The following is a 22,922-nucleotide window of genomic DNA, read 5'->3' on the forward strand; positions in this document are numbered from 1 at the left end:
GACCTAAGATAGGGAATTTTTACTCTGATTAAATGTCAGGAATTGTGAAAAACTGAGTTCAAATATATTTGGCTACGGTGTATGTAAACCTCTGACTTCAACTGTATGTAGGACTTGCATCCTTGGCACAATAAAGTTATTATATTCTACTCTATCCATAGGCTTCATTAATACTTTTTTTCGGGGCGGCAGCGTAGCCTAGTGGTTAGAGCGTTGGACTAGTAACCGGAAGGTTGCAAGTTCAAATCCCCGAGCTGACAAGGTACAAATCTGTCGTTCTGGCCCTGAACAGGCAGTTAACCCACTGTTCCTAGACCGTCATTGAAAATAAGAATTTGTTCTTAACTGACTTGCGTAGTTAAATAAAGGTAAAAAAAATACCATTCAGACTTGAAGTTGATACAACGACTATGATAGCTGAGGTTCATAGATTGGTATGAATATTAGTTTCAGAATCTAACGTTTTAGGGTCCATACACAGATAGGTTACATACTGTAGCTAGCTACACATCCATAGGCATACAGTTATTTTTATCCTCCACTACACAATAAGCAAGTAAATAGTTAGCTAGCTATGTTACTTCAGCTGCATTGCACGGCAAGGCAAGCTTACACAATTGTACATTCAATTTGCAGTAAATGCTTTAGCTAGCTTGTACATTTTTTGCTTGACTCGTGACGTTATAAGACTTACATTTGCTTCCACCGTCCTGTTTTGTCAGCCATCTTTGCTGAAGAAAGTCACCAGGAACAGGTGGCTCTAGTCAAGTTCGTTAATGGAACCATGATTGGTCATATAAAAACCTTGGGTCCCAAATGTATAATGAGTGCTCTAATTCCCCCTTGTGGTGGTCTGGAGCAATGAAGCTGTGACGCTGGGTGCCTCTAAGTCCCGCGGTGTAAGCTCGCAACCTTTAAAGGTGTATGTATTCACCCCCTTTGCTATGAAGCCCCTAAATATGACCTGGTGCAACCAATTACCTTCAGAAGTCACATCATTTGTTAAATGAAGTCCACCTGTCTGCAATCTAAGTGTCACATGATCTCAGTAAATATACACCTGTTCTGAAAGGCCCCAGAGTCTGCAACACCACTAAGCAAGGGACACCACCAAGCAAGCGGCACCATGAAGACCAAGGAGCTCTCCAAACAGGTCAGGGACAAAGTTGTGGAGAAGTACAGATCAGGGTTGGGTTATAAAAAAATATCCGAAACTTTGACCATCCCACGGAGCACGGTTTCCACGCGAGTAGAACACGGTGTGCATTTCGTTGTTTGCCGCACGTTCCGGTTAAAACGCTGAGAAAATAATGCCGAGAAATGGTTTGAAATGAATGACATAAGTAAAACCACCCTATTTTGTGCTTGCAAGTGACATTTTTGTACAATTAGGATTAGCTTAGCACTAGATGCTACATCTAACAAATGGAAAACAGCATTTTATTTTTCCTGTGTCACGTTGAAATTCCTCCAGCTTGCGCAACGCCCTTTGTAATTCCGGGATTTTGGCTTTATGCGATCAGTGACCCCCTGGTGGTGAAGAATCGTCAGTACAGTAATTAGGTGACACCCAAACGTGGATCACATTCAAAAAGTGGGTACTTAGGATATCCAGCCAATCAATTGATTGGGTATTGATGTTAGTTCAATTGAACTAACAAGTGAAATTGCCATATTTACCTTTTCAGGTGGATCTTTTAAATAATATCAAAATTGATTGGTTTTCACATTAACCTAGAGTAACGCTTTCAGGTTAAAGTTTAATTCCCAAATAGCCCATACAGGTTTGATTTATCATTAAAATGGATCAATCAGTAAAATCTGCCTTTTCAAAGCACATTCAGTAAACACCAGTACTGACGGAAGTCCCGCCTCCAGCGGGAATCCCATGTGGCTTCGGCCTTAGGGAGAGGTGAACCTAGTGGTGAATGTAACCTAACATTTAAACTACTGTTTACACCTTTTATGACAATCCAGACAATCCCAATTGCTTGGATATCATCGTCTCATTCAATTGAATAGGTTAAATTGTCGGACATACCTTTTTAGGTCTTCCAATTAAATGAGACATTTTAAACTTTCCAATAGTAACCTAGATGAACCAACTTCCCCGGTTAATGAATTACCAGATAGCCTATCCAGGTATGATTTATCATTGATTAATTCAATTTGCTTTTGGTTTTGCAAATTCATTCACATCCAACTCCCACAGTACTGATGGTTCATTAACGTCTATAAATAGATTAAAATCGTCTTTGCAGCTTCCAACATATTCCAAAACCAAACTTTGGAAAATTAAGAAAAACATTTTCTTTCAAATGTTCTAATAATGCGCAAGCTATCAGAGGGGGTAGCCCCCACTCGCCCGCTAATTAGTGAACCTCCACCCATAAATGGATTGATCTCTGAACTCAGCAGTGATAACAACCCTAATTATGCCATTAGCGGAAAAACAGCAGACATGGCAAACAACGCTCTCCAAAATAAACCATCGGGCGCAGGCCTCAGTGTCTCTCCAGTCTAGCCCTGATGTCTTGCCATCCCAGATTGGCATCGGTCCAATACCGCAGTGCACAGTTGAAGCACGAGCAGGTAACGGTAGGCATAAAAAGGGACAGGTGGATAGAACCGGGAAACCAATGACAAATTCAGAAAAGGGAAACATTCTGCTAGCTATGGAACTGCGTTTGAAAACTGAATTAAATGTAATTGCAAAAACTTATGATGATGAACAAGCACAAACTCTTCAACAAAATCGTTTCTACAGGAACAAAATCGTATGCGAAAGGAACAACTCAATTTAGCCAAAACTAAATACGATGAGGTCCACGCCAAACTAGATAAATCTGACAAGTTATCTACAAACAGGAGCGCTCAACTTGATAACATACATGCAGTTTTGTTGAACGTTACTCAAACTAACATGGTTCACCTCAAAATGCTTTAGACCAAAGACGATCAGTTAAAGAACACAATGACTAAGTTGGATGACAGATCAGCAGAACTCATTGAAGTCGCTGACCAAATTAATGATGAGAGAACTCAGGTGATGAAGATGGAAATATTGATTTCTAAGCAAGCGGAGGAAATCTCATCACTGAATCTCTCGCTCTGTACTCAATACCTCTATCTGTAAACCATGACAGATAAGTTTGAGACCGAAAGGAGAAAGTGCAACACTCACCTGTCCAAAATCAGTACTCTAAGCGCTCAAATGGACTATGCAATGCAACAGAATACCACCCTTAGGTACCATCTGGAGGAAGTCCAGAATGGTCACGCTCTACAGCGTGACTACCCATCCAATCAACCGGAGCCCTGTACTCAAAGGAGTAAAGATGATAGGTTTCAGACTTTGCCTCCCTCGTGTCCCTCAGTCTTCTTCTCTTGGCCATTCGGCACTGAGTAATAGGGTGCCTCTTGGCCAACAAAGCCAAAGCTTGGCTTCCCCTCTTGGCCTTTCAGCCCCAATTTCCCCACAGGATGAAGCCTGCGCCCGCTTGGCGCGGAATACCTTCACAAACTCGTCTAGAAATTTCCCACCTTTGACCCTGTACCAGGTCAGCCAAACGATACTGAGACGTTCCTAGCTGACATAGAGGACGCATTGATGGCTACCCGAACGCTACGGGTTCTGACAGGGTTTACCTGTTGACGCGAACATCAAATAAACACGTGACAAGTTTCATTCGTCTACAACAGCAACACGTGCTAAATGACAATGCTAAACTTGCCACAGCTTTGAAATTAGAATTCAGTGGTTCTGCGACTCGCAAACCCGATAGCTCACTTGCTAACACCATCAAACAAGCTCGGAACGAACACACACAAGCTTACTATCATAGGCTTCGTTCAGCTTACTCTGGCCTATTCACTGAAACAGGAATAGAAGAGCTGTTACCATTCAAACAAATGTTTCTGTCGAACATGTATCCCACCTTCATTACCTACTTGTGCCCTGTAGCCCACGTTGACTTGCCCATCTTACAACTCAGAGAGCTTGCAAGCAAAGCTTTTGAGGCTTTCACAATCTGGGTTTAAAAACGAATGTTGTTTTCTTCAATAACTAATAAACCTTTTTGCCTTTTTACTAAGTAATTACAATTTTGGAATCAATTAAAGATGAGCAAAAACAACCCATTTCCAGAGCTTTCTATTTAGCAGACATAGAGCCCTGACCACTCGGTTTTGAAGTTTGACCAGGAGCACTCACACCAGTTAGAGGGTGCATTATCAGGTATTGGAGAGATGACGCACAACGGTTTCTACCACAAAACCGCGATTCCAATAACCTCCACAGTCTAAATAACTGTAAAGTACGTAGCCATCGAAACTACCGCTACAATCGACCTGTTCGCTACTTTCCTGCACCAAACCCACACAAAGTGTCAGAGCACAAGGGTAACAAAGGGTTAAAGGACGATAAAAAACATAGACCAATGTTCTCCAGAAGTTCCACTACGTGAAGAACTAAAGCAATAAAAATTTGAGAAAAGGGTAAAAGTCACAAGGACTGGACGGGGATTTACAGGACACCAGGTCCGCAGGAATTAACACCCATAGCAAGGACGTTAAAATTAGAATTTCTCCCGCTCTCACTCGAGACCCTATCCAGGGCCCGCTTGATCAAGAAAAAAGCCCACAGGCTTCGTCTATAGATTCTGATTCAAAAGTTGCGAAGAAAAAGATCAAAAGCTTAGTTAAAGCCAAGCCCACTCAAAATCCGAAAAGTCGATCTGCTTTCACCTTGAACAGACATGCCACTAAACCCGAATCTAAACACCCATACCTGGAAACAGTCTTGGAGGACTGCTTAACTTGTCATGCACTAATTGATTCGAGCGCGACAATATCGCTCATCTCTCAAAAATTGTTTGATGATCTCAAAGGGGCTTTGAAGCCAACTAAACGTTGGTTAAAAGTGGAACGATGCGATACTACACTTCGAGGGGTCACTCAGACTACCTCGCCTCTCACATTGAGAGTCATGCTGAAACTACACTTCCAGGACGTATCGCTCGTTCCTGTGTATGTTACCAGCCTCGAATCTGTACCTCTGCTACTTGGAGCAGACTTGATGGAGCGGTTACTCCCACTGATGAATTGGAAAACCAACCAGGTATGGTCACAGGCCACAGTGCCTTCTCCACTGACCACACTGTCTTCCCCTAACGCTAGCTGCAACGCAGTCATTTACGGGTGGTAGCTCTCAAAAGCACCCCTTGGGAAAAAGATGTTTAGAAACCAAGGAGATATTACGATATCTCGACACAGTCCATCAGAAAACCTGATTGACCATTCTTTTCATGATTTTGAGCCAGCTGGCTCTGTGAATGAGCAAATTTCTCCCTCCTTGCAGTCGTGCATTATGGTCATTTAGATTAACTTCTCTTGCCCTTCGGACACTTCCGCAAGCACTGCGACCGTCTCAGCAAGAAAAACATTGATGCATAGAGTGTACTCTGCTTCCGATGATACACCTTCCGCTTTGTGGGGGACTGTCCCCCCTTACAATGACACTAATGGCGTCAGTCCAGCAACTGACCCTATGACTCCCACTGGTGAAACACTTTGCGATATCACAGACAGATATGCTCATCTCAGTTCGCAGGTAATGAAGAGGTTGCCACACGTGGACGCTATGGTGACTGACAGCCCTCGACAGCCACTGAGCGTTTTGAGGCACAAACACCAGGAGATTTGGTTGAAAGGTTACAGCCATTCCCATAACGCGGCCACTGACAACTCGTACATAGGGTCCGACATTTTCGTTTGTGCCTCGGATACCAACACCACCCGCTTGTGGGTTTGAGGGGGGGGGGGGGTATAGTAGCCCAGACCCAGGATGAGTACCACACTGGTCAGAGAAGTCATGCCTTGCCATGTGTAGGTTCAACTACAATACAACTAGTAAAATGCTCTAATCATGTGTTCCGGTAGGATAATATTTCATAATAAATCGGTAGGATAACTGGTTCCCTTGAGTACCAGTACCAATGCCAGCAACAGTCAGACTAGCTACAATCAGTAAGAAGGTTAGAGACCTAACCAATCAAATTACCCTTGACAACAGCGACATAGGAGTCACTCAGAGTGCAACACAGGGAAGGGAATCTCCAGAGCACTCTTCCACTAATAAATAAAACCCTCCATTCAGGAGGAAAGTTATTAGAAGTCATGAACCATGATCACACCGCGTATGACTGGTCCAGTGCTTATAGAGTACTTCCGTCGTGAGGTTAGCTCCTCCGTGGATAGCATAGCTATGAAATAGACTTCTTCACACCTATCGCCACATACCTATCGCCACTACAATTGTGGAATACGCAGTGACTTGTAGTATAACCGCTAATAGACTCCCTCGACCAATTCTGACTAACCTCCAGGCATTGACCTGAAAATTACCTGATTACGTCAGACTCATTCTGAACAAGTTGTAGTATGCCAGGATACTTGGTTTTCTTCCCTTGACATGCACGCTTGTGTAAGCATAAACGCACATGTACAACGGAACATCCCATTAGGATTTATGCTAGGATCACTTAAGGGTCTGAGCAAAATACCAGCCTTAGTAAAGTTGAACATTTACTTTGAGGCCTTTGACTCTACAGCTACAGTACTCACCAGTTTTCTTCCCAGAGCTCCATAGGTCATCCCTGTAGACTGCCCAAAACTGGTGCCTTACAGCTGTAGACTTATCATATAGTTATCAACTTAGGATAGTGCCTAAGCAACACACCAAGTAGGAAAACCCTAGACTTGACATTAGAGACAATTCCACGATAGAGTCATTTAGCCAGGACATTGAACGTATATAGAATACAGTCCAATTAGAGGATTTTGGTGCAAGATATATATTTGGTATATCTTTTGTTTATGCTTTTATTCCTTTTCGGTTCAGTTCCTTTGACACTTAGGAAGTGATAGAGCCATAAACAAAGTCCCCATACAACCATCACTTACTGCCACAATGCCGCTCATTGGGGAATTAATGTAATTATATATTTTGTGTGTGTGCGTTGTTAAAATCTGCCTAAGTTACTGCCCAGCTCTTCCAGTCTGGATGACCAGACTGGACACCCACTGCCCATCCTTGTGGCGGCCTGCCCCACTGTCAGAGAGCCTACCAAGGTAAACCACCAGAGGGGGGGGACCGTAATGGCGATCACCAAACAGGACATCCCCTGGCCATTCCTGTGGTACTTTTCAGCTTCCAGGAAACCTACCAGGGTAAACCACTAGAGGGGGACCGCAACGGCAAGGTAATTATATATTTTGTGAGTGTGTGTGCGTTGTTAAAATATGCCTAAGTTACCGCCCAGATCTTCCAGTCTGGATGACCAGACCGGACATCCACTGCCCATCCTTGTGGTGGACTGCTACGCTTTCAGAGAGCCTACCAAGTTCAACCAACAGAGGGGGACTGCAACGATGAACTACAAACAGGACATCACGTGGTCATTATTTTTATGTTATTTGTAGGATAATTGCAGGATAATCACAAGATCCAAACCATCGGGACTGGGGACGGGGGACGGGGAGAACTGTCATGATGTGGTCCTTCCTGGTAATAGATCGTGGCTTCTCACTCTCTCCTACACCCAGGTTCTGTTATCTCAGGTCAAACTCCTGGCGGAGACTCTCTCCCCCTTTTCATGCAGCATGAAGAGAGAGAGTTTCACAGTAGAACAAAGAAACTCCTGGCAAATTCTACTAGGTTCCAGAATTTGAGAATGGAACAATATCCATATTTTGGAGAATGTGTAAACGGTCGGTGGAGAAGCCAGCTACGACCCGATCCGTTTCATGTTTGTGACCTCATGAAAGAAAGACAATACAGCCACATTACCCTATCTCTGTTTATACAGGTGCCTCCGTTATGAGGTTTGCATCTAATTATTGTATAAAATGAATGAGTAAAAATGAAACTATTTGTGAAATGATGTAATGCGATGTTAAACCTTTAATGTGAGAGAACTCTATTCCCTTTAAAGTTTAACTAAGTCATTGGCCCGCCCCCGTGAGCACAGACATGATCAGGCATCATAGAACTGCCTTTTCTACTGTTACGAATATAATTCCCTCCTGAGGAAATCCTCTTTAGACCAAGCATACATCGGTGTCAGCTGAGGTGGCACAGGTTTGAGTACCAAGACTGAGCAAACCCACAGCGTGAGCTGTGATTGCGGATAGTTATTGAATTCCTAACCATACCACATGGATCATTGGCTACACGGCTGGAAATGGTTAAACTCTGAGACTATCGATCCCTACAGGATATGAGCAAATCTTAGATACTAGTCTGCAGCTAGAAATTATGTAAACCTGGGTTGCGGATACCAACAACCGCCGAAACACCTATTCTATGAGAACATTTTTGAATGGAACTCATGGTTAGAATGAAGTAGCCATTCTAACCACGAAAGATTTTGAAAGATTTTGAGAAACAGAGATGCGGATGAACTGACTCTCCAGCAGATGGACTGACGAATCCAACAGAGATCACGACGACTCCTGGGCGTAAATATATATTGATTGCAATTATTCCCGAATGAGTGAGCGTTCATGTGCAAAGGATTAGCATTTCAATTAATATAATTATCAACTGTGTGTGTGTAGTGATCCCTTTTGTCTTTCCCGCTCTCGTTCAGTCCACACCCACTTCCCTTTGTCCACCAAGCCGTCATATGGACTTAGCCCACTTGGGATACTTCCCTATCATTTGTTTGTAACAGATCTACTGTTTGTTTGTTTGTGTATTTCTGTGATTATTTAGTTAGTAAATAAATGATTAAGACATGGATGATTCATAGTAAAGGCTGGGTTCATGCAGATAACCAACATTTTACGACGTTTGGAATGAGACTGACGTGAGGTAAAGGATAATTCATTAATAAGAAGACAAATTGACCAGATATTAAAATATCTGTAGAGTTATTAGGAAAATTATAACTTTGTAATCTGAAGATTTTCCTTTGTGCCCTGACTTCCTAGTTACAGTTACATGATTAGTTTAATCACGTAATAATAATTACAGAGAATTGATTTGATAAAATAACAGTCTTCACTTTTAATGATGCCAAAGACACGACACAACATTGCAGCTGAAAACAACTGGATTAGCCATTTACCAATTACTCGTATCTATGTGTGTTCGGATTTTTCCTTATGAACATTCAGAGCAGATCCTCAGAGGGAATTAAGCTAAATAAATGCTGGCACCTATTCATGTTGCTGTGGTTGTGATTTCATCATTTCAATGGGATCTCTTGCTTGAGATCTATTAATAACATATCCACTGCTGCTGTGAATTCAAACATTTGTGCCCTTGAGAGGAGACAGACATGTATAAAGCTTTGGTGGAGATATATCTGTACGCTACAGAGCACAGCGTGCACATTCTATACAAGTTGTGCCGTTGTGCATAATCGCTACAAATTGATTTGTTAGCTAAGTGGTGGCGTCGGCTGGCTATCCAGCTCACATTAACAAGTGCAATGGCAAATTCACCTTTTGTCAAAAGGAAAACAGTGTAGAGAAGATTTACTGCTATAACTCAATGAAAATGGATAGAACATGTTAGCAAATTGGCCATCCACAGTAATGTAACCCTAGTTTCCTTCCATTCATGTTGTGATGCCCTGTTCCAGTATGAGAGAAGTTGCGTCTGAAATTACATTATTGCTAATACCTATCTAGTGCACTAGATAGGGAATAGGGTGTCATTTTGAACACAACCCCACATCAGATCAAATAAAGTGGGACACTCACTGTGTCGAGATGCCGAAGGTAGTGTCAGGGGGGATGCGAGGGGGCACAGGGACATGGGAGCCCCTTCTGGCAAGAGTGGCTTGTCTCCTGTCGTGGGTGGCGCGGTACTGATAATGCTCCTTGGCAGTCACCAGGCCGGACTTCACCCCCTCGCGGTTCAGAGCCACAAAGTCCTTCTCAGGCCTCCTGGAGTGGCCTCTACTGCCACTGGTGGGCAGGGAGTGTGTGTGCCAGTTGGACAAGGCTGGGAGAGTAGGGCACAACACAACGGCAGAGTGAGTTCAAGGCCTGTATTCAGTGTTTCCTCTAACACGCAATTACTATTTATTTTTATCGAATATATTATTATTGTTATTATTTGTATTTATTTATTTCCGTTTTTCTTTCTGTGTATAATCAGGTTGACAAAACAAAATAAGAAAGATTCACCCCCAATATTTTCCCCATATATACTTCAACACAGTTACTTCCTCCAAAGACAAATGTTGAATTTGTTATTAAAGGTCCAATGCAGCAAATTTTATCTCAATATCAAATCATTTCTGGGTAACAATTAAGTACCTTACGGTGATTCTTTAAAATTAAAAAATTGTAAAAAAGACAAATGTATTTCTCAAGCAAGAATTTTGCTACGACTGTCTGGGAGTGGTCTGAGTAGTGAGGGTAAAACTGAAAATTATTGGCAGAAACGTTTAGAGTTCTGGTCTATTAACCAATTTTTACGACAAAGTCCATCCCACCAAAACAGGCTGAAATGTCAGGCAGTCTTTTCAAACAGCACTTACACTAAAAGGGCATTATTATCATTCTCACAATTTCGCAGTATTTTTTTCAACCTTATAGTTTGGAAATATACAGTACAGTGCAATCAGAAAGTATTCAGACCCCTTGACTTTTTCCACATTTTGTTACGTTGGCCTAATTCAAAAAATATATATAATGAATCTCATTAATGTACACACATAATGACAAAGCAAAAACAGGTTTTTAGAAATGTTAGCAAATGTATTAAAAATAAAAAACTGATATCACATTTAGAATAAGGCCGTAACGTAACACACACACCCTTATCAACTCATCCAAGACAAATTCCCTACAGATGTCTTTGAAATGGAAATCAAATTGAACTATTTTACAGGTACAAAGCATGCCCAGCTAGCACATAACATTCTGAGAACCATATATTTCTTGGAGCTTGGTGAGAGTGTAGTTGTTCTGTGGTTATTTTGCATAAAACCTTCCCACAACTTTCTGGGAATAGTGCAGGATAGTTGCTTGGCTTTGGAACATTCTCAGCACATTCATGGAACTAGAAAAAAAAAAAAAGTTCTTCCTATTTCATAACTTTAACAGAAAGTTTCCTAAGTGTTCAAACATGGTTACATTTTGTTAATGTTTTAGGAATGTTCTCCAACTGGTTTTTTTTTTATTTATTTAACCTTTATTTAACCAGGTAGGCAAATTGAGAACACGTTCTCATTTACAATTGCGACCTGGCCAAGATAAAGCAAAGCAGTTCGACACATACAACAACACATAGTTACACATGGAGTAAAAACAAACATATAGTCAATAATACAGTGAAAAAGATAAAAAAAAATAAGTCTATATACAATGTGAGCAAGTGAGGTGAGATATTGGGAATGTTCTCAAATAGTTTAGAGAGCATTAAGAAACAATGTTCTTCTGTGGGAATTTCAGTACTTCAGCATAATGTTTCTTACAGTTTTCCTCATGGTTACATTTAAAGTCATGTTCTCAAATTGTTTTACGAAAGTTAAGACAAAACTATCTCTATCCTCTATCTTGTTAAGTGTGTTCAGGGATGTTGGCCATACATACAAATTGGCCACACCTGATCTTAATGAGTGCTTGTTTCTTTTGAAATGGGCTGTTTGAATAGACTAAAATGAACAGCTTTGTGTGCGTAAAAAAAACATGACATGCTAGCTGGAGCTGGTATGTATGGATACTGGTGTCACAGGGGACTAATTCCATGGATAGAGAACAGATAATCATAGGTTTGTATCTCACTGATGCTGTGTCACAATAAAAAAGAAATGTGTTTGCATGATTAATGCCTAAGGAAATCAATTAATGTGTCCTATCTGTGCATGGAGTTCCAAAAAGTTGACCCAAAATAAGCAAGCAGTGAAATTAAAATACTTATTTAAAATCTCACAGGAGAACTTTAAAGGAACCAGAGTAAAACTTTCTCAGAACCTCACTGCAACTTAAAAATAAACGTTCCCAGAACAGACGATATTTTCACTTCTGTTCTCAGAACGTTGGCTTGGATCCCACAACCAATTGAAATCCAAAAACATATGTTCCCACAACTTTAAAGGAACCACATGTGCTAGCTGGGCGGCGTCTACAACTATGCAAAGATAGATCAATCGCTCACGTACAGTAGATAATGTCTTTCCTGAAATATTTATAGCTGTGTAAAGAGTTGGAACAAGGCTGTTCTCTGTGAAGCAGCTCATTGCAACACCAATTTCCATCAGAGGGGTTTTGATTAGTTGCGAGACGGTGACATCTCCATAAGACGCTTGACTCTCTCTCTCAGTCATCTCTGTCTCGGTGACAATATGGAGGTGTGTTCCCCAGGTGTCGTTACCACCGTCGCTGACAGTGAGCCTTTGTTATCCTTGTCACAATTATTGAAATTCAGTTTTTTTATGCCATTTTTAAAAGAGCGCTCTCTGTCTAGTGGGTAGTGACAGATTTAAGGGGGGGGGGGTTTAATTTGAGAGAGTTGAGTGTTTAAACACTTAGAGCGGCTCACGATTGACAGTCGAGCTCAATCGGGAGACATTTCCACTGGGTGAGTGGTGAGGGCCTGGAGGGGGGTTCAAGGGTTGGTTTGGTGGGGGTTCAGGAGAGAGTTTGACATTCCCCGGCGTCTGTCCGCTGACGGAAGAGCATCATTATCATTCTCCAGCTGGAGAAGGAGGAGGACATGCACAGTTTAGCTGGTGAGAAGAGGAAGAGTGACAGGGAGGGCCGGCTGCCTGAGGGGATGCTTTCTCAGCCAAACACACTGTGACATCAGGGCTGACGGTAATGGGGACACATTGGTTGTATCCCAAATGGCACCCTATTCCCTAAGTAATTAAATAGTTGGCCATATGACACTGCCATGGCCGTCACAATCCAGCCCTCTCCAGTGCACTCAGCGTGTGTGTGCCTGACAGACACACCTCTGAATAATATCCAAGATCGTTTTTACCATGTGCTGTTTTTTTAAACAGTAAAAAATGTTTTTTAAATTTTATTGTGTGCTGTGGAGGGGTTCCACACACCTATCAATGCTAAGTCTGGGGTTAAAGAAAATAATGGACCACAAGGGATGCAAAGGAGGATTCATAATAATAGTAATGATTTTGTCACCCCCAATGTGTAGACTAACACCAAATTGAGTGATGCAGGATGGACACTTTGCACACCCCCTACCTTCTGAGACTCCTCCGTCCTGGATGGTCGCAACAGTTCCGTACACAAAGTCAGGTCCAAGACATGTCAACCCTTTAGACTTGGTCTTCCCAAGCACTGGCTGTAGGTAACAGACAGAAAAACAGGACAGTATTCACCTTAAAGCTAGAATCCTTGGTTTCTACATTCATTTTTGGACTGATAAATTAATGGTATATATCAATGAATTATTGAAGAGAATAACTTATAAATGTCTCATGAGTTTGTACATCTGCGGTACCCCATCAGAAGCCAAAATATAAGCTGGTTTTACTCCAGTTTGTAAACAATGTAAATGAAAACAAACACTGTATAGCCTCAGAACATAGAATTAGGAATTAGAATAGGATCTCTATGGTTAAAACTCCATTTCGATACCATGGATGGTTAGTCCATCCATCGCGCTGTCTATGAATGTGAGAGTGGTGACAATTTCACACATTTTGCTATAAGGCTGAGAGAAAATGTTGCTCTTTTAAAGCTAATTCCCTACAATTCTACACATATTGCCATGGGGCCGAGAGAAAAATGTGCAGTTTGATAGCTAAGCATTTAGCAGACGCTCTTATCCAGATCAACTTACAGTTAGTGCATTCATCTTAAGATAGCTAGGTGGGACAACCACATATCACAGGCATAGAAGGTGCATTGTTCCTCAAAGTGGCTACAGTATCAGTCGAGTCAGAGCCAGGGGTTGTGGGGGGGCTGGTTACAGCTAGGGGGAGCTGGTTCCACCATTGGGGTGCCAGGATAGAGAAGAGCGTGCACTGGGCTGAGCAGGAGTTGCCCTCCCGTAGGGGTGGGAAGGCCAAGAGACCAGAGGTAGCAGAACAGAGTGCTCGGGTTGGGGCATAGGGTTTGAGCATAGACTGAAGGTAGGGAGGGGCAGTTCCTCTTGCTGCTCCGTAGACATGTTGTTGTAGTGGATGTAAGCTTCGACTGGAAGCCAGTGGAGTGTGCGGAGGAGCGGGGTGACATGAGATAACTTGGGAAGGTGGAAAACCAGGCGGGCTGCAGCGTTCTGGATAAGTTTCCGGTGTTTGATGGCAGAAGCGGGAAGCCCAGCCAACAGCGAGTTGCAGTAGTCCAGATGGGAAAGGACAAGTGCCTGGATTAGGACCTGCGCTGCTTCCTGTGTGAGGTAGGGTCGTACTCTACGGATGTTGTGGAGCATGAAACTGCAGGAGCGAGTCACTAGTTTTATGTTTGCAGAGAACGACAGTGTGTTGTCCAGGGTCACGCCAAGGTTCTTTGCACTCTGGGAGGGCGACACTGTGGAGTTGCCAACCGTGATTGAACGGGCAGGCCTTCCCCAGGAGGAAGAGCAACTCCGTCTTGTCAAGGTTAAGCTTTAGGTGGTGGGCCGACTTCCAAGTTGAGATATCTGCCGGGGATGCAGAGATGCTTGTCGCCACCTGGGTGTCAGAAGGGGGGAAGGAGAAAAGTAGTTGAGTGTCATCCGCATAGCAATTATAGGAGAGACCATGTGAGGATATGACGAAGCCAAATGACTTATAGAGAGAAGAGGAGAAGGCCTAGAACCAGGTCCTGGGGGACACCAGTAGTGAGAGTACGTGGTGCACACACAGATTCTCTCCATGTCACCTGGTAGGAGCGGTCTGCCAGGTAGGATGCAATCCAAGAGTGTGCAGAGCCTGTGACTCCCAGCCCTGAGAGGGTGGACGGGAGAATTTGATGATTCACGGTGTTGAAGGCAGCAGATAGATCTAGGAGGATGAGAACAGAGAAGAAAGAGTCTGCTTTGGCAGTGCGGAGAGCCTTTGTGACTATGACACATTTTGCCATGATGCTGAAAAAACATTTTGCAGTTTTACAGCTAATTTACTGAAATTCAAAACATTTTTGCCATGGCTTATGACGTGTTCGTTTGCTTTGGGAATGGGAGGGGGGGGCAAACAGATCTGGGACCAGGCTACAACAGTATCAGCCAGCTTCGGAATCCACAATTTCTTCCTCACCAGGCCTATTTTTGAAGAGCTCCTAGATGCAGAAGATTCCCTAAGCTGTCAGAAACGAACATGGAAAGCTTGAGGACCTTGAAGTTTCTAACCTCACTGTTGAAACCATTCATATTTATTTTGAATTTAAAAAAAAATCTATGCCAAAGTCGCAAGAAGAACAGCACTTGGGAGCACATTTGAAAATTGTAACTCACGGACAAGAACGTCAAATATGTCAGACTTGTGTGGAAGTGATCAATTGTCAGCTACTTTATCAGTAAGTCTTTAGAGACGTTAATAGGTGGAAAGACACTACCTGTATAAATTACTGTTAATTATCCCAGGTACTTAAAAGGCACTAATTTCCATAAAATATCCCAAACAAGATCAAAATTATTTTTGGAAAGACATTGATTGTCATATGGTACAAACATTTAACCAACCCTTTTAAATGGAGAGTTTTGTTTCAAAAGAGCGAGCGTTTTAGTAGCGGCAGTAAGACACAATTGTGGTCGAGTGGTTCTTTGTCTCTTACTGGCTTCTGTAGCCTACACAGAGAGGTGAAATGTTCAGAAAGGTGCAGATGGAAATGTAATGCATAGAGCACCTGACTCGATCCCCATATTCTATTACATGGTAGACAAATCGGGTTTGTTCTACATAATGCATTTCTATAGCGTGTTCTGTAGCGTTGGACCCCCCTGTTAACTGGCGTTGGACCCCCCCCCCCCCCCCCCCCCCCCAGCCCAAATGGCACCTTATTCCCCTAAAGTAGTGCACCAAATAGGGAATAGGGGGCCAGTTGGGACACAGCCCAGGATTGAAGGGTGATTAAGAGAAACGGGGCTGAATGAAGCAGCTCCTCTTCTCCAGTATTGAGGTGCGGCTTTATACCACCTGTCTGCCATCTCTACACTGTAGCTCAGAGAATCTCCAAGGGGGTGGAAGTCAGGAGTGCGGGGAACGAGCAATAGGTGATGTCGTACTGCGCTTTGGTCGTCTTGTTTCAAAGTTCTCCATTCAAGTTCTTGCTTTTAAGTTAAGTTCTCATCATCTCTCCACAAAGACGGGAAGAGAAAATCCAAACCCCAGCTAGGGTGATGAGAGAAGGGTGCGAGGGATTGCTACTCCACATTACCTGAACACATTGAAGTGTATGACATGTACCTATGATCTGCAGGCTCTTTACTGAGTGACAGAAACAGAGGTTCTGAGCACGCGTCAGTCACACAGATGAGCACATACGAAAGCTTCCCCACTCATGCTGTCTTGTGTGATTTCTAGGCAGATAAAAACATCCTTTGGTTATAGCGAATACCTTGTGCCAGCAACGGAAACACACAGATACAATATGGCATCGCTAGCTTGAAGCCTGGCTTTCAGCTATGGCATGACTCAAAACATAAGTCTCATTTAGAATACAATGGAAACACTTTTACCAGATAGTTAATCACAGCATAACCATTGTGAAAATTACCTCACGTTTAAAGCCTGCCTGAGCATCTATGTATGAAATGTGGATTACACCACCATGGTCCCAAATGCCACACTATTTATTTTTTAAATATTTTTTTTATTTAACCTTTATTTAACTAGGCAAGTCAGTTAAGAACACGTTCTTATTTACAATGACATTTACCCGGATGACGCTGGGCCAATTGTGCGCTTCCCTATGCATGATAATAGTCCATTCTAAATCAAAACAAATTTCACACATACAGGACCAGTCAAAAGCTTGGACACACCTACTCATTCCAGGGTTTAACTTTTTTTTATTTGACTATTTTCTACATTGTAGAATAACAGTGAAGACTATGAAATAACACATATGGCATCATGTAGTAACCAAAAAGTGCTAAACAAATCAAAATATATTTTAGATTTTAGATTCTTCAAAGTAGCCACCCTTTAACTTCATGACAGCTTTGCATACTCTTGGCATTCTCTTATTTAGTATATGTAAAGCCAAGATTAAATCAAGAATAGTCTGATGGGTGACAATATTAGCCTATCACCTGTGAATGATATATTTACCACCGGGAAATTCAAGGCATTATCAAGTGCTTGTCAAATTGTGAATGAGACTGATCAAGTGTGTACAGCCTGCGCAAAAAAACCAAACAAAGCAGAGCTCATGCTTTTAATGCAACTTTTTTCAAACCATTATTAGAGTCGCATCATGCAGCCTTAGAATGTATTAAAAATGTAAACATATAGCCCAATGTTGGTATCACAACTAAAGTGGCCAAATAACTTCTTAAAATTAAGCACATTAATCCACTTTACAACAGGTGTAGAGTCTAACTGGCATACATATACAGTGCGTGAGTTTCAAGTTTGGGGAAGATAATTTTCACCATAAAAATGCACCTTTGTAATAAAAGCATTACATGCATAATTGCATTTGCAGTTACATTTGAGAATGGTGTTTTCCTGCTATTGGAACATTCATGCATATAGCCTACTGCAGTGCCATTTCTGCGTTATAATGTGAAGAAATAGCCTAACAGTTTATCAACATTTTAAGCTAAACGTTCTGATCTGTTGCATCAGAGTCATTACTTTAAAAAAGTTTTTTGAGGCTAGTGGTTGTATTCATTTGGGATCTATCACATCCCACAACTATCCCAGACTATGTTTGGAATATAATTTTTTTGCACAGAATAGGTCAACTTTTGTACCATGGGGGATAGTAGATTGATATTGGCTAGTGCTTTTGCTGTTCGTTAGAACTACTCATCTTGTTGGCTGACGAAAATTAAATGTGGAGAGTTTTTCCAACATCTTCAATATGCCCCTCGGAATTGGATAAGGACTCGCGCAGTTGCGTCCCCGATGTGTCTGCCTTCAGCCTGTGAGAAACACCCAATCGCGTGACGGAGAGCCATGTAAGTGAGAGGTGCTTCGGAGCAGCCAGCCGGGAGAAGGGAATTGTAATTATTATATTCAGTCCAACGGCTACTAGCAGCAAAAGGCATGGATTTTTTAAAGGGGCATTATGGCCACACGTTAATTTGCAATGTCCGTGCCCAAGACAGTGCTACAGGGAGACAGGACGGACAGCTGATCATCCTCGCAGTGGCAGACCACGTGTAACAACACCTGCACAGGATCGGTACATCCGAACATCACACCTGTGGGACAGGTACAGGATGGCAACAACAACTGCCCAAGTTACACCAGGAATGCACAATCCCTACATCAGTGCTCAGACTGTCCGCAATAAGCTGAGAGAGGCTGGACTGAGGGCTTGTAGGCCCTCATGACGGAGAGTCCGTCATGGTCTGGGGTGGTGTGTCACAGCATCATCGGACTGAGATTGTTGTCATTGCAGGCAATCTCAACGCTGTGCGTTACAGGGAAGACACCCTCCTCCCTCATGTGGTACCCTTCCTGCAGGCTCATACTGACATGACCCTCCAGCATGACAATGCCACCAGCCATACTGCTCATTCTGTGCATGATTTCCTGTAAGACAGGAATGTCAGTGTTCTGCCATGGCCAGCGAAGAGCCCGGATGTAAATCCCATTGAGCACGTCTGGGACCTGTTGGATCGGAGGGTGAGGGCTAGGGCCATTCCCCCCAGAAATGTCCGGGAACATGCAGGTGCCTTAGTGGAAGAGTGAGGTAACATCGCACAGCAAGAACTTGCAAATCTGGTGCAGTCCATGAGGAGGAGATGCACTGCAGTACTTAATGCAGCTGGTGGCCACACCAGATACTGACTGTTACTTTTGACCCCCCCCCCCCCCCCTTGTTCAGGGACACATTATTCAATTTCTGTTAGTCAAATGTCTGTGGAACTTATTCAGTTTATGTCTCAGTGGTTGAATCTTATGTTCATTCAAATATTTACACGTTAAGTTTACTGAACATAAACGCAGTTGACAGTGCGAGGATGTTTCTTTTTTTGCTGAGTTTATTAAAAATCAAAACATATAGCCCAACGTTTGTATCGCAACTAAAGTTACATAAATAGCTATAAATTAAGCATAGGAGTAAAAAGTAGCAAAGTTTCTTTGTTAACCACTCAACAGAGAATAGCCATATGTACGCACTCCCTCAAATCCTTTGGAGAAAATATTCATTCTATTTTATGGTCAATTGTATTCAAGTCTAAGCAAATCTTGTCTGTCAGGTTGGATGAGGAGCGTCACTGCACAGCTATTTTCAGGTCTCTCCAGAGATGTTAGATTGGGTTCAAGTCCGGGCTCTGGCTGGGCCACTCAAGGACATAGAGACTTGTCCCAAAGCCACTCCTGCGTTGGCTGTGTGCTTAGGGTCGTTGTCCTGTTGGAAGGTGAACATTCGACCCAGTCTGATGTCCTGAGCGCTCTGGAGCAGGTTTCCATCAAGGATCTCCCTGTAGTTTGCTCCGTTCATCTCCCTCGATTCTGACTAGTCTCCCAGTCCCTGTTACTGAAAAACATACCCACGGCATGATGCTGCCACCATCATCCTTCACTGTAGGGATGGTATTGGCCAGGTGATGAGCGGTGCCTGGTTTCCTCCAGACCTGACGCTTGGCATTCAGGCCAAGGAGTTCAATCTTGGTTTCATTAGACCAGAGAATCTTGTTTCTCATGGTTTGAGAGTCCTTTTGGTGCCTTTTGGCAAACTTCAAACGGGCTGTCATGTGCATTTTACTGAGGAGTGGCTTCCGTCTGGCCACTCTACCATAAAGGCCTGATCGGTGGAGTGCTGCAGAGATGGTTGTCCTTCTGGAAGGTTTTTTGGTACCTTTACCCAGATCTGTCCCTCGACACAATCCTGTCTTGGAGCTCTACAGACAATTCCATAGACCTCATGGCTTAGTTTTTGCTCTGACATGCACTGTCAACTGTTGGACCTTATGTAGACAGGTGTGCACTGTAAATACTTATGGTAATATACTAATCGTAATATATACATTATAAACAGTAGCAATAGTGACCAGTAGCAGGATAAATAGAAAAATACAAATGGTAATGGAAATCAATAATCATTTTAGCAGCAGCTTAGGTTGTCTGAGTTGGTAGAGACCTGTGGATGGGCAGTGTGGATACTCTGTGGGAGAGGGACAGCAGTATTTCTGAACCATTTAACAGTCTTATGACCAGGGGATAGATGTTTAGGAGTCTGTTTGTCTGAGCCTTTATGTGCCAGTACCGCCTGCTGGACGGCAGTATGGAGAACAGTCAATGTCTCAGGTGGCTGGAGTCTTTGGCAATTTTTCGTGACCTTCTCAGACATTGCCTGGCATGTACGATGGCTGGGAGCTCGCCCCAGTGAGCAGTCCACACTAGGGCCTTCCGGCCACAGGCGGTACGGTTGCCATACTAGACGGTGATACAACCAGTCAGGATGCTTCTCAATGGTGCAGCTGTAAAAGTGTCTGAGTATCTGAGGGGCCATGCCAAATATTTTCAGTCTGCTGAGGGAGTAGAGGTGTTGCTGTGCCTTCTTCATTACTTTTCTGGTATGAGACCATGTTAAGTTCTATGGTGGAAAAAATGACGAACTCTGTTATGCACATGCGCTGTATGAGCCTCTCATGTAAGAAGAAGCTTGTCTTTTTCCTCTCTTGTTTTTGAGTAACTTAGTCACGCAGCCAAAGACAAAGGGCCGTCAGAGAGTGACCAGTTTTTGGTCCATCTTGTTCTTTTCGTATCTTTCAAGGGCACAGCTGTGTGGAGATATGAAGAGAACATAGGCGTGCCTGAGCAGCAGCGACAATCCTGTCAGCAGAAAGGAGTAACAAAACTGCCGATAACACTTGTTTTTACGCTAGGTTCCCATCATGATCTCACACACCTGCTAAACTGCCACGTAGACAAAGGTTATAAAAGCTGAGACCCAACTCTTGTTCTTTGGGCTCTTAACTTTGCACCTTTTGAGTGATTGTTAACCAGCTCCAGATTTGCAAATCTTATAATAAAAAGTTGTTGTTTGAAGAATCTATAGTCTCTTCTTTTCTGGTTAGAATTTCCACAACAATTCTTGGCGACGAGGATGGGATGGCTAACTCCGCTTGCTGGTTGTTCCCGGGGACACCAAGGTTAACTGTGCACTGGGGCCACGTTAGACGTGGCTCAGGGAGCCCACACTCTGCCTGATTGGAGCAGAAGAGACCCGCCTCGGACCCTCCAGGGAGCGTCAGTGGGTGGATTTCACTGTGTGTGAGTTTTCACTGTGTGTGAAAAATAACTTGTCTTAGTGACAAGGAGGGCTCTACTCTGTGTGGAGAAAACCCTGTTTTTCATAACAGAGGTATTCCTGGGTAAATGCACATTATTTGACAAAGTACTAATTTAATATTAATTGATATGCCATGGTTTGCAATCGTCAGATGTAAATGCATGAGCTATGTGATTCCAGGACAGGGTCCTGAGATAGAAGTAAGAAATTATTCCTGTAGGTTAGCACATTATTTTAGAAGGCCGTAATTTGACCAATGGAGCCGTAGGGAAATAATTGGTTACGTGCATAAAACACATACAACATTTTGTATAGGGGGAAATACTATATTCTAAATTACATAAAGAAATCAAAAAAATATTTTGATGGCGAACCCATGATCAATTTATTTTTCACTTAACCCATAATTACTTTTAAGAAAGTAAGATGTTCCTAACTAAATACTGGAGTTTCACAATGGGAGCCAAAAGCAGTAAGGGAGAACCCTGTCCGCCTGACCTGCTGACCAGGCCGGTGAGGTAATGGTGGATAAGTGGGGCAGGGACATTCTGGAACAGACGATGCAAAATGCATGTCTAGAGAGAAACATTGGGTGAATGATGGGTGGGGGCGGTGAAACCGCTTACATCACACCTGAGAACACACAGACCCGGCCGAGCCCTGAGTCTGGAGGCAGTGCGGGGGATTACCCGTTAATACTTCATTGGTAGAAAGAGGAGCAATTGTGCCTTGTCCAGACAATCCCTGCAACACTCCCATTCTTCATGTCCGGAAAGTCTCGGGTGATTGGCGTTTGGTTCAAGATCTTAGACCAGTTAAACAATGTAGTTCACGCAAGAGCTACTGTTATGCCAAACCCGTTACAGTACAATCTGCTGTGCTGGTGTCGGCTAAAAGGTTTTCAGTTGTTGATTTGGCTAATGCTTTCTTTAGCATTCCTGTCGCTCCAGAATCACAGTTCTGGTTTGTGTTTACATTTTTAAAACAAGCGTTGGACTTGGACCGTTTGCCCCTAAGGTTACATGGAATCGGAATGCCTGCGGTGTTGTCTACCACTTTGGCGCAAAATTTTGAGGGTTTTGTACCCTGAGGTTTAGTATGCTGAGGTTGTACAGAGTCTCTCTGACCACAAGATGGCAATGAATGACAAGATACAGTGGACTCCATGGGGACTTTAGTGGCTTATGCAGTAACTATGGCTGTCACTACCCTAAAGAGTCAGCCCAAGCTGCAGAATTGTTTTTCCTCTCTAGAGCATGCATTTTGGCTAAGGATAAAACTGTTCAGATTAATACTGACAGCAGGTATGCATTTTGGGTTGTGCGTGACTTTGGTACAATCTGGAAGCAACGTGGATTCCTCACCTCATCTCGGAAGACAATTTCACATTCTAAATTGGTTGAAAACTTGGAGGCTATTTTATTGCACTTCCTATGTTTGTTAAAAATATGTTTTCTCTACAAGATGTTTCTGATCTGCAATCAGGTGCAGGGCCTGGGGAAGTGAAACAATGTGTCAAAAGGGAGGAGTAATGG

At 42.9% G+C, this 22,922-nt stretch overlaps 1 protein-coding gene across 1 annotated transcript in view; it reads right to left on the minus strand.

The window, feature by feature from the left end:
* cfap77 (cilia and flagella associated protein 77) overlaps positions 1-22,922 on the minus strand; it is a 75,249-nt gene that overhangs the window by 20,548 nt on the left and 31,779 nt on the right. The window contains exons 3-4 of the mRNA XM_055920534.1: positions 13,231-13,330; positions 9,772-10,015 (exon numbers count right to left, since the gene is read on the minus strand). Coding sequence (XP_055776509.1) covers positions 9,772-10,015; positions 13,231-13,330 — 344 coding nt within the window. The remainder of the gene's footprint in view (positions 1-9,771; positions 10,016-13,230; positions 13,331-22,922) is intronic.

Source organism: Salvelinus fontinalis, chromosome 4, assembly GCF_029448725.1.
Source record: "Salvelinus fontinalis isolate EN_2023a chromosome 4, ASM2944872v1, whole genome shotgun sequence".
NCBI classification, from domain to species: domain Eukaryota; kingdom Metazoa; phylum Chordata; class Actinopteri; order Salmoniformes; family Salmonidae; genus Salvelinus; species Salvelinus fontinalis.